The sequence below is a fragment of the Panthera tigris genome, chromosome D3 (assembly GCF_018350195.1).
Source record: "Panthera tigris isolate Pti1 chromosome D3, P.tigris_Pti1_mat1.1, whole genome shotgun sequence".
NCBI lineage: Eukaryota > Metazoa > Chordata > Mammalia > Carnivora > Felidae > Panthera > Panthera tigris.
In genome coordinates this window covers 69,110,351-69,122,632 of record NC_056671.1, presented here as the reverse complement: position 1 = coordinate 69,122,632, position 12,282 = coordinate 69,110,351, and the positions used below count along the sequence as shown (strand labels likewise).

At 41.0% G+C, this 12,282-nt stretch overlaps 1 protein-coding gene across 3 annotated transcripts in view; it reads left to right on the top strand.

The window, feature by feature from the left end:
- ACAA2 (acetyl-CoA acyltransferase 2) overlaps window positions 1-12,282 on the top strand; it is a 34,175-nt gene that overhangs the window by 2,170 nt on the left and 19,723 nt on the right. For 2 of the 3 annotated variants that reach the window (XR_006209846.1, XM_007080533.3), the window contains exons 2-3: window positions 4,763-4,929; window positions 8,523-8,651. Coding sequence is in view for 2 of the 3 variants with exons in the window: in XM_007080533.3 (XP_007080595.1) it covers window positions 4,763-4,929; window positions 8,523-8,651 (296 nt within the window). In the remaining variant the exon portion in view is untranslated. The remainder of the gene's footprint in view (window positions 1-4,762; window positions 4,930-8,522; window positions 8,652-12,282) is intronic. The other variant, XM_042961998.1, reaches the window with a different exon arrangement.

Genomic DNA, 12,282 nt, shown 5'->3' with positions numbered 1-12,282 from the left:
AGTATCAACTGTTATTCTAATTTGTACGTCCCTAATGACATATGATCAGCATATTTTCATATGGCTACTTGCTATCTTTATATCATCTTTGGTGAGGTATCTATAAAGATTTTTTGCCCACTTTTTAATTGGGTTGTTGGTTTTCCTGTTGTTGAATTTTAAGATTTATTTGTGTATTTTGGATACCAGTCCTTTATTAGATAAGTGTCTTGTAAATATTCGCTCCCAGTTTGTAGCTTGTTCTTGTCCTTTTTCTTTAACGTGTCTTTCGAAGAGCAAAAGTTTTTAATTTAAATGACATTCAACTTAATCACATTTTTCTTTCATGAATCAGACTTTCGGTGTTGTATTTAAAAAGTTATTGGGGCACCGGGGTGGCTCAGTGGGTTAAGCCTCTGGCACTTGATGTCGGCTCAGGGCATGATGTCACGGGTCATGAAATCAAGCCCCCGTTGGAGCCTGGAGAGCAAAGTTTGCTTGGGATTCTCTCTCTCCCTGTCTCTCTGTTCCTCTCCCAAGGGCTTGCTTGCACACGCATGCGCACATGCGCTCTCTCTCAGTCTCAAAATAAAGAATAACATTAAAAGTTATCACCAAGCCTGAAGGCACCTAGATTTTATCCAGTATTCTCTTCTAGAAGTTTTATAGTTTTTCATTCTACATTTAAGTCTATGGTCCATTTTTAAAAATGTTTATTCATGTTGAGAGAGAGCACGCACATATGCACACACAAGCAGAGGAGGGGACGCAGAGCCTGATGCAGGGCTCAATCCCACGAACCTTGAGATCATGACCTGAGCCAAAACCAAGACGTGGATGCTTAACAGACTAAGCCACTCAGACGCCCCAAGTCTGTGATCCGTTTTGAGTTAGTTTTTATGAAAAGTTTAAGGCTGTGTCTGGTTTTGTTTTGCTTTGTTTTGTTTGCATGTGGGTGTCCAGTTCTGTTGAGAAAATAAGTAAAATTATACACCATAAGATGGCCCACAGGACTAACATAAGTTCTAGTTCCTAGCTTAGAGACTCTTCCAGGTTCTTCCTGCCCTGCTTGCCACGCACCAAATACTACAAATGCGGAATGCGGTTGTAACAGACGATAAATTGTCTCCCATGCTTGTGCTCAGGACTCAGATCTCTGGAGAAGGATCTCCTCTGAGCCTGCCAATGTAAAATAAAACTCCGATCCGCCAAGATCTCCCAGTGCCGCTTGTTTTTTCTGACAGTGATCCAGCCTGGTTCTGTGACAGTTACAGCGCCATTTGCTGAAAAGACTACCCCTTAATCCATTGAATTGCTTTGTTCCTTTATCAGACTTGGTTCCCCTATCAGACCTTGTCAGACTTTGAGGTTCTGACCCTTTGTTATTTTTCCTGTTCTTCCGGTTGGATAATTTGTTTTTACCTGTGTTCCAAGTTACTGAATCTTTTTCTTTTCCTTTTTTTTTTTTTTTTTAATGTTTATTTATTTGTGAGAGAGAAAGAGACAGAGTGCCGGCAGGGGAGGGGCAGAGAGGGGGAGACACAGAATCAGAAGCAGGCTCCAGGCTCTGAGCTATCAGCACAGAGCCCGACAATGGGTGGGCTTGAACTCACGCACCGTGAGATCATGACCCAAGCCAAAGTCAGACACTTAACGGACTGAGCCACCTAGGCGCCCCTGAATCTTTCTCCTTTTATTTCCATTCTTCTGTTAAGCCCATTCAGTGGATTTTTTATTTCAGATATTTTTCAGTTTTAGAATTTCCATTTTGATTTATAGTTTCTATTTTTTTACCGTTTATTATGAGCATATTTTCCTTTATATCCTTGAGCACAGTTACAATAGAGAGTTGCTTTAAAATCCTGTCTTTTAATTCTAACATTTGGGTCGTGTTGGGGTTGGTCTCTGTTGATTGTCTTTTCTCTTGAGAATGAATCATATTTTCTCATTTCTTCATATGTGCAGTAATTTTGGATTGTAGCATGGACATTGCATATGAAACATTGTAGAGGCCGAATACTGTCATATCCTTTCCAAATGTGTTGGTTTATTGATTGTTTGGTTGGCTGTTTATTTTTGCAGGCAGTTGATTTGGCTGAACTCAGACAGCAAACTCTGTCTCCCCTGTAGAGGGCAATAGCTCAAATCTCAGTTCAGTTAGCCTTAGCTAAGGTATAGATGCGTGGTTAAGGGGTCAGACAGATATTTAGGCAGAGTTTATATGTATATGATTTGGGCTCCCCCTGTGGTCCTCTCCTTTCCCAGATTCATTCTCATTTACCAGTGGCTGTGGTTGGCCATGAACTCAGTTCTCTGAATCGTCAAGCCAGTGAGATTGTGAGTTTCTGAGTTCTAGCCATTCACATAGTGTGGACTGCTTGCCTTCAAGTCGGAGGCTATAAACAGGTTGAATGCTCACCCTGTACTGTTCCTTTCTTCCATATCTTCTCCACATCTGCCCAGTTTTGTTCATTCTCCAACGCCTTCAGGTAGTCATTTTTCTGTATTGCCACTGTTATCTGCAGGAGAGTTGGTCAGATAGCATACCAGGCCATGACCACACACAGGCTGTAATGAAATTAGGAAGAAGACATGGGAAGGCAGAAGAAAAATGAAATAAAACACCAGTATAAAAATAGGTAGAGGGGTGCCTGGGTGGCTCATTTGGTTAAGCGTCTGACTCTGGATTTTGGCTCAGGTCATGATCTCATAGTCCTGAGATTGAGCCTTGCATTGGGCTCCACTTGGAGCCTGCTTGGGATTCTCTCCCTCTCCCTCTCCCTCTCCCTCTCCCTCCCCCTCTCCCTCTCCCTCTCCCTCTCCCTCTCCCTCTCCCTCTCCCTCTCCCTCTCCCTCTCCCTCTCCCTCTCCCTCTCCCTCTCCCTCTCCCTCTGCCATTCCCCTACTTGGGGCTTGCTTACGCTCTCTCTCTCAAAAAAAAAAACAAAAAAACAAAGTAGAGACTGTTAAGTGACAAGAATTAGAAGACATTTGCAAAAATTCAGGAAGGTATAGTGGCACAGAATAATCTATCAGAACAAAATATTTGTCATACCCTGAACTAATATTCATGGTCTTGTAAATACCTGAATAGTCTATCTGTAAAGAACTCATTGGATCTGTTCTAAATTATAGTTGCATATGTTACTCCTAACTCCTAACATTCTTTTGGACTGTGGGTTTCTCAAAGTAGCAATGAAAGGAGAAGGTGAAGTTTTTTTTTTTAGGGTAGGTTTAATTTGTTCCATGGAAAGATGTCATCTCCACTAATATAAACAGGAGAATTGTACTTAAATAGCAGGAATGGTATAATGTTTGTATTGTCTCAATTCCAGGTTAATATCTTGGCACAAGCCCATTGTTAAAAGCCCCATAATTTCTTGGCAAAATGTGGAAATGTGAGCACAGATTGTTTTGGAGTATACCAGTGTATACGTATACTAGTGTGTACGAAGCGCCAAGCATGAGATCTGTCATGTGTTAAGTGCCACCTGTATGCGCCTCTGAAATATTTACCTTGCAGGATTGTTGGGAAGATTAGATAGTATACGAAAAGTGATAAAGTGTCGGTGCCTAATAAGCGTTAGTGTAATGAAACTATTATAATGGCTGTGCAAGTTTTGCATCACCCAACTCTAGTGGACATCACATCATCAGAGACTTATGTAACTATAGCAGATTGGAGGGGAGAGGTGACAGTAGAGTGTCTTGGGAAAGGACAGTTTTTATTTATTCGCACCAGGACATCGGTTGGATTGATAGTAATACCATAAATTTATAGTGCTAGTTTACATTAATACATGTATAGATAATGCCCCTGTTTTCTTTGCAGTTAGATCAAATGCAGGAAATTTTGTTGTATTCTAAGTAGCGCATTTTAATAGGATACTGGCAAACTAGAAATCCTTTAGAAGAAAGCAGGGAGAACTAATGTCAAATAAAGAAGTGTGGAAAGATGCTTTTTGTTTACTTAGGGAAAATACGTGTTTTTTATCTACTTAGGGAGGGAGTCTTTAGATCCGGGATATTTTACAGGTTAGTGGACTCCAGATCTGGAGGGGATGCCCATGTAAAAGGTGATCTTTTTTGCCCACTTTATTCTAAGGCTAAAAGATAATAGTTAATATGATTTGGAATTTGTAATGGAGTCATCCTGTGGCTCCAAAAGGAAAGGTGTGTATAGTTCACATTCAAAGCATCATAAATTCTAGAAACTATTTGGGATGCATTTGGGTTGAACTCAGATTGTTGGATTGAAGACTTGGTGAGAGGAGCCAGTTCAGTATGAGGAAAAATCATACTTCAGGTTGTCCGTTCACACAGTGGACTATGAAAGTTTTCTAGCAGGGGAATTTTTTTTTCTGTCTCTTGTCAGGAATTTCCTGTGGGGTGAGTGGTTGGCCTGAAACCTCAAAAAGAATTTCTAGTGTGGAGATTCGTTGGTTCTATGACTAGGCAACATACTTCAGCACATCAAAGAAACATTGCAGTTTTAGACAAATGTTTCTAGCATCATAAGTCACCAGAGGCTAAGAACACAGAGTGGATTTATGTTCCAGCACGCAGTATATAGTTCTTGGTGCCAGCATGTAGGTACTGCTCCAACCGATAACCCCTAAGACTGCTTCCAGGAGTGTGACCCGTTCTGTGTATTATTATGCGACAAAAATTTTCAGTTATCTAATTGAAAATGGTGCCTTAGATACTAAGGTTTCACAGTGTGATTATTTAAATAAAGCATGTTAGGGACACTGGCTATTCAAATCTCTCCTCATTCCAATAGGTGTCTTCATCGTGGCTGCTAAGCGAACGGCCTTTGGAGCTTACGGAGGTCTTCTGAAAGACTTCACGGCTATTGACTTGACTGAATTTGCCGCCAAGGCTGCTTTGTCTGCGGGCAAGGTCTCACCGGAGACCATTGATAGTGTCGTTGTAGGCAATGTCTTACAGGTTAGTAGGGCAGAAGGGAGGTGTTCATTCTTGTTGCCGGATGTTATTAAAAAATAATGTCTTTAACATGTCTCGCTGGTGAACTAGTTAATAATAGTTAAAGGTATTTATGATTTAAGTAATCCTCTGACTCTACAAGCAATGGCATTTTTAATTCAAAGCCACATATAATTTGGGAGCTATCTGTCTGTCTCATTGGGGTTATATTTCATTGCTTCTTAAATATTAGATTCATTTCCTTGACTCATCTCAAGTTAATTGGTTCTCTCTGTATCGACTAAGGAGGGTAGAAAACCCAGTCCACACAACACATCTATGAATTCTTAAATCGTAGGAGCTCGGTCAGTATTTTTTGTGGGAAATAAGAAGTTCCTCTACCTTCTATCTTTCTGTGTTATGGAATACATACTAGGTCATTCATTTGCAGATAATGGAAACTGTGTATTCCTTCCTGGCGTGGCCAAGAGGTGAGGGCTCCTTTTACCCAGCCTTCATCGGTTTGACAGAAGTGCTACATGGAATGCATTTCTGCTGAGAGTACTGAGGCTCTGTCGCTGTTCTGCTGGCTCAGAAAGTGGTTGTTCCATACAGGAGAGGCAGGCTGAGAAGACTGGAGGCTGCTCTGACCCCCTTCACCAAGTGCTCAGCTCGTAGGGTGGGGATAAGGCTCAGAAACAGGTGTGCAGTTATTTCCACCCCCAGCTCTAGAGCCATGACTCAAGAGATTTTGCTTCTACCCAGAACGGGTTTTGTTTGCAGTGGAGGATAGAGGACTTGATTCATTTTTGTGGCAGAATACTATTCCATTGTATGGAATACTGCATTTTGCTTGTCCATTATTCATTATTCTGTTGATCTTAATGTGTGTTATGACTTCATTAACATGAAACTCTTGGCCAGCAGCGCTATAACTAGTGCCTGGTTGAAGTTTCTCTAACACGTATTTTTTCCCTGCTGTCTTCTACTTAGGCACGCTTGACAGCATTTCAGCACTCTGCTTGGGGTTATTTTGAATAGCACAATCACCAACAGAAGCCACAAAAATGCAAACACACACACACACACACACACAAAACCCTTGGCACTAAGTAGACTGCAGAAAGGACATCTGTTTATAACATGAGAGCTAAGACAAGAAGGCCAAGTGTCCCCTTGTTCATCCTCAGCTGGGAAAGTGTGTATCACATTAGACAACTACAATTTTCCTCCACCCTGTACATGTCTGGAAATAACCACAAAAGTGCCACAGGTATTGATTTGGGGGTTACAAATACATTTTAACAATTAGGTGAATTTGCAAGTATGGAATCTATGAATAATGAGAATCGACTGTATTTTGAACTTCTCCATATGTGTTTTGAGAGGTACTAAAGGTACTAATGTATTGTGTTCTAAGAAACTGTAATATATGCAAATAGCTTTATTATAAGGAATAATTAAATGAGTTCCGGAGGTCAAAAGGTATAAATAAACTTCCAGCTATAAAATAAGTAAGTCTTGAGGATATAATGAACAGCATGATGACTGTAGTTAATAATACTGTACTGCATATTTGAAAGTTGCTAAGAGAGTAAATATTAAAAGTCCTTGATGGGAGAAAAACGAACAAAGGCCAATTTTGCTGCCGCTCCTAGTCTCAGGCAGAATTCCTGAGGCCTACAGATTATAACACTCCTACAACTCCTTCAAAGACTTCCTTTCATGTTTTATCACTATAGCTGTGCTCTTTAAGTGTTACTTACCTCTGATAACTGTAAACACCCTCCCCCCAGGATATATGTTAGCAATCATCTTTCAAACTTGTGGCCCAGTGATCTCCATCTAAAGGGTCTCAAGACTAATGTGTTACTAGACAGTAGTAAAGAACATTATCTTAACAGCAGCCAGCCCCTCAGGGTCCTGAAAGCCTTGCTTCCAAATTCCTTAGAGTCTTAACGCTATCCCTGACTTACACTAACTAGAAGTATATAATCAGTCACTCCTCACAACGCCGGTGCAGCTCTTTCTGCCCACGGGTCCTATCCATGTGCTTTAATAAAAGCACCTTTTTGTACCAAAAACGTGTCAAGAATTCTTTCTTGCCTGTTCACTCTCAGCCCCACATCAGTCCTCATCACAAGAAAAAACATTTTTGTAACTGCGTACGGTAACAGATGTCAACTAGACTTACTGCGGTGATCATTTCCCAATACCTACAAATATCGAATCCTTTTGTTGTACGCTTGAAACTAATACAACATTATATGTCAGTTACACCTCAATTGAAAAATAAAACAAGAATAATTAGGAACTTTTTTTAAGAAGGTAAGCTCTGAGTAAGATTTATGGAATGTAAAAAGCCAGAAGAAACCCTAGAGATTTTATAGAACTCCAGGCCTCTCTTAACACATAAGGAAACCTTATGTTTCAAGAAATTTCAAAGAGTTGAGCCAGGTGATCTATAACAATCCTGGGCTAGAATGCAGATCCCCTGACTTCTAGTTCCATGTTCTTTCTCCTGTACTGAACTCTTCCCAGCAAATCTTGGTGTTAAAAGGGACTTAAAGTCATTTCGTGGGACCACTTAGAGAATACACTACCAAAAAAAAAGAAAGAAAAAATGTCAGTGGGAATTTGTTGAATTTTATTGTGAAAATTTTCAAACCTATACAAAAGATAAAAGAATACTACAGTGAGGGGCACCTGGGTGGCTCAGCTGGTTAAACATCACACTCTTGATTTCAGCTCAGGTCATGATCTCATGGTTTGTGTGTTCGAGCCCCACATCGGGCTCTGTGCTGACAGTGCAGAGCCTGCTTGGGATTCTCTCTCTCCCTCTCTCTCTTTGCCCCTCTCCTGCTCACGCACATTCTTTTCTCTCTCTCAAGAACAAATAAATAAAAAAAAATTTTTTTTTAAAGAATAATACAGTGAACACCCTAAAATTCCCTTTACTTTGATGGGCCAGTTCTTTACATTTTGTCAAATTTGCTTTAGCAAATTTGCTTTAGCAAATTTTAGCATTTTAAAGCAGGGGAAGCAGTGGTCTAGGCCCACTTCTTACTCTTCTGACCAGTTGTTCATCTCTCGCCTTCCTCCATCATCAGGTCTCTGCCTCAGTTTCTCATTATAATCCCCTGAATGTTTTTAAAAGTATCTACTGATGCCTCGCCTGTAGCCTTTCTGGTTTAATTGGTTTGGTTAGGATCTTGAGCATCAGTATGTTAATAAAGCTTTCCCGGTTATTCCAGTGTGCGGCCAAGGTTGAGAACCACAGCCTTTGATACTTTCTCTGTTAAGGAACATACTATTTTGAGATAACCTATTCTATTTTTAAACAGCTCAAATTGTTATAAATTTCTGTCTTGTATTGAGGACTTAATATAAGGGTTTCTCATACTTTGTTTAAAAACCAATTAACCAAGTTACAGTTTTTATTCAAATAATAAACACACGTATTATATAAAATACACGGTATCTATATGCATTGCATCCTACCTTAGAGTCCCATAGTTTATAATGTTTGATAGATTGCCAACATTTCCATATATTTTGTCCTGCTTCTTAATGCTGAGATTTACAGAGGAAAGTCTTTTTCATTTCCTTTGTTCCAGAGTTCTTCAGATGCTGCATACATGGCCAGGCATGTTGGTTTGCGTGTGGGAATCCCACAAGAGACCCCAGCTCTCACTGTTAATAGACTCTGTGGCTCTGGTTTCCAGTCCATTGTGAGTGGATGTCAGGTATGGGCAACATTTTATTATTTCTCTGAAATTATGTTAAAAACTATTGGAAGAAATACCCTACCACAGTTGTAACACTGTAGGTTTTTATTTTATGGTGCTTATTAGAAGAGGTCAATACTTGATTTTTCTTGGAAAAGAGTTCACAGGAAGAAAATAGTTTCTTAAAAGTGATTAGCAGATCTTTGAAGACATGCTAAATGGAATAAGCCATTCGCAAAAGGACAAATACTGTATGATTACACTTATATGAGTAATCAAATTCATAGAGACAGAAGGCGAAACAGTGGCCGCTGGGGCTGGGGGGCAGGAGAGAATGAGGAGTTAGTGTTTAATGGGTACTGAGTTTCAGTTTGCAAAGATGAAAAGATTTCATGAGATGAGTAGTGGTTGGTTACACAACAGTGTGAATGTACTTAATGAACTATACACTTAAAATTGGTTACAATGGTGACATTTTTTTAATTTTTTACTTTTTAAAATTTACATCCAAATTAGCATATAATGCAACAATGATTTCAGGAGTAGATTCCTTAATGCCCCTTACCCATTTAGCCCATCCTCCCTCCCACAACCCCTCCAATAACCCTCAGTTTGTTCTCCATATTTATGAGTCTCTTCTGTTTTGTCCCACTCCCTGTTTTTATATTATTTTTGTTTCCTTTCCCTTATGTTCATGTGTTTTGTCTCTTAAAGTCCTCATATGAGTGAAGTCGTATGATATTTGTCTTTCTCTGACTAATTGCACTTAGCATAATACCCTCCAGTTCCATCCACAGAGTTGCAAATGGCAAGGCTTCATTCTTTTGGATTGCCAAGTAATACTCCATTGTATACATATACCACATCTTCTTTATCCATTCATCCATCGATGGACATTTGGGCTCTTTCCATACTTTGGCTATTGTTGATAGTGCTGCTATAAACATGGGGGTGCATGTGTCCCTTCGAAACAGCACACCTGTTTATCCCTTGGATAAACACCTAGTAGTGCAATTGCTGGGTCGTAGGGTAGTTCTATTTTTAATTTTTTGAGGAACCTCCATACTGCTTTCCAGAGTGGCTGCACCAGCTTGCATCCCCATACAATAATAACTCTTACGTTATGTGTTTTATCACAATTTTTTTAAAAGCTAATCATGACCTGTTATTTTGACCGAGGGCTTCCTATGTGCCTGACCTATGCTAGATTTACATTGAATATCTCAGTCTTCATAGCCATCCCTTGTGGCAAGAACTATTAATATTCCCATTTTACCGGCAAGGAAACTGATCTTTAAGGTTACTAAGTCATAGAGGCAGAACTTGAACCCAGGTCTGTGAGAGTTCCCTGTGAGGCAGTTTGAAACACTGAATAAAGACTATAAGGCTAGGAAGAGAGTTGGAGCATTTAGGGGATGATAAGAAATGTATTCCTTTGGGAGAGGAGTTAAGATGGAGAAAATTGGTTTTTCTCATCCCTCAAACACAACTGTATTGTGATCAAATCACTCGGAACACCCAGCAAACCGATCTGAACACTGTCAGAAGGATCTGCACGGTTGGAAGGAGACAGCGTAGCAGGTGTGAGGTGCATGGAAGTGAATTGGGGGAGAGGAAAATGGCAGCGCCATGGATGGGGAGGAGCCCTTTCCATGGAGAGACAAAAAGGAGAGAAACGGGTTGAGAGAGTGCGGCGTCAGATTCACACAAGACAAAAACCTCTCCGGACCACGGACTGGGGAGCGAGGGGTACTGAGCATCACGGTTTTTTTGCCAACAGCGTGTGGAGCTCAAACTCTGAGGTTTTGGAAGTGCGTGACTTTCTCTGGAGTGGAGCTGTGGCCGGCGCTCCTCGGAAGGAGGAGGAAGGGGGCCCTGGAGTGCACAGTGTGGTGTGGGGATCTGAGAACATTCCCCTTCCTGGAGTACATTTGCAGGAGGGTATATTGCCTCCCCAAGGACAAAACCCCTGCAGGCGCCAGCAGAAGGCCTTTTATAGGAAGGGGACAGAGCGCAGATAACTTGCTTGCTGCTTTTTGCAGTGCTGCACCATAGATTGCAGGCACCGTGCAGGCATGGGACTGGTTTTCAGGGACAAAGGACATCAGACATAGTGTGGAGAGGCTCTACTCCAGGGGAGGGGAGCGGGTCCACGTGGTGCCAGGTCCTTTAAGATTTCCGGTTTTAAATCCCCGCCACGTGCCAAAGCTGTGGTGCGTGGAGCCCTGACAGCCCTTGCCCTTCTGCCAGGGCTTCCTGAACAGCGGGTTCTGAGATCCCCTGTCCGGGGACGAGAGATTGGGGTGATGCCATTTTCCCCTTAACACCAACGTGGGGACTTCGGAGAGAAACACGGTGGCCCCCCAGTGGAGGCGGGACCCACTTACACCAAACCCCGCCCCCCCGTGCCTTGCAACTGTGTGTTTACTGGGGCAGCGCAGACTCTGAGCCAGCGCAGTGGGCCTCTCCTCCGGAAGAACAGCACAGACAGTAGCCCACAGGCACCAGATTAGGAAACATGCGGTGCTTCAGAGCATCACCTGCAGTTCTGGTGGAAACAGGGCCAGGCTTGCTTTTTTTTTTTTTTTTTAATTTTCTTTTTTTTTAAAGTTTCTTTTTTTTAATTTTCTTCTTTGGAATTGGGCTTATAGTTTTTTCTTTGTTCGTTTGTTATTTTTCTCTTCTTTTTGGATCAAGCTTTTTTTTCATTTTTGTTTCTTTTTTGTTTGTTTTTCTTTTTCTTTAGAATGAGGCTTATAGTCTTGATTGTCTCTGTTTTTTTTTTCATTCCTTTCCATTCACTCATTTATTTATTTATTTTTGGAATCAGGCTTTCGTTTTTCTTGTTTTCCAGGCTTATTTTAACAACAGATCAAAACATACCTAGTTAAAGGTCCAAACACTCCCCACTGCAATCTAAGAGGAGCTCTGCAGAGGACCGACCAGTGGGAAAGAGCAGCCAAAACGCAACAGCAGAGTGCACACAGCATACATCAGAAACACTTCTGGAAGGGTTTCTCCTGAAGTGTCCAGGCGTTGAACAGTGTACAACCCCTTTTTAATATAACATCACTCTCAAGTGCAGGAAACTAACAAGCTTTCAAAACATGCAAAAGACAGAAACTTAGCCAGAATGACAAAATGGAGCAATTTTCCCCAAAAGAAAGGTCAGTAAGAAATCACAGCCAGGGACTTGCTTAAAACAGATATAAGTAATATATCTGAACAAGAGTTTAGACCAACAGTCATAAGACTACCAGGGGGGCTTGAATAAAGCATAGAAGACACTGTAGACAACCTTCCTGTAGAGATAAAAGACCTAAAAACTAGTCAGGCTGAAATAAAAATGCTGTAACTGACATGCAAAACAAACTGGATATAGTGACAATGAGGGTTGAGGAAGCAGAGGAGAGAATAGGTGATATAAAAGAAAACATTATGGAAAATAATGAAGCTAAAAAGAAGAGGGAAAGAAAACTGTTAGATCACAAAGGTAGATTTAGGGAACTCATTGATTCTACAAAGGGAAACAATGTCCCTATCATAGGAGTCCCAGAAGAGGAGTGGGGAAAAGTGGCAGAAGGTTTATTTGAACAAATTATAGCTGAAAGCTTCCCTAATCTTAGGGGAAGGAAACAGGCATTCAAGT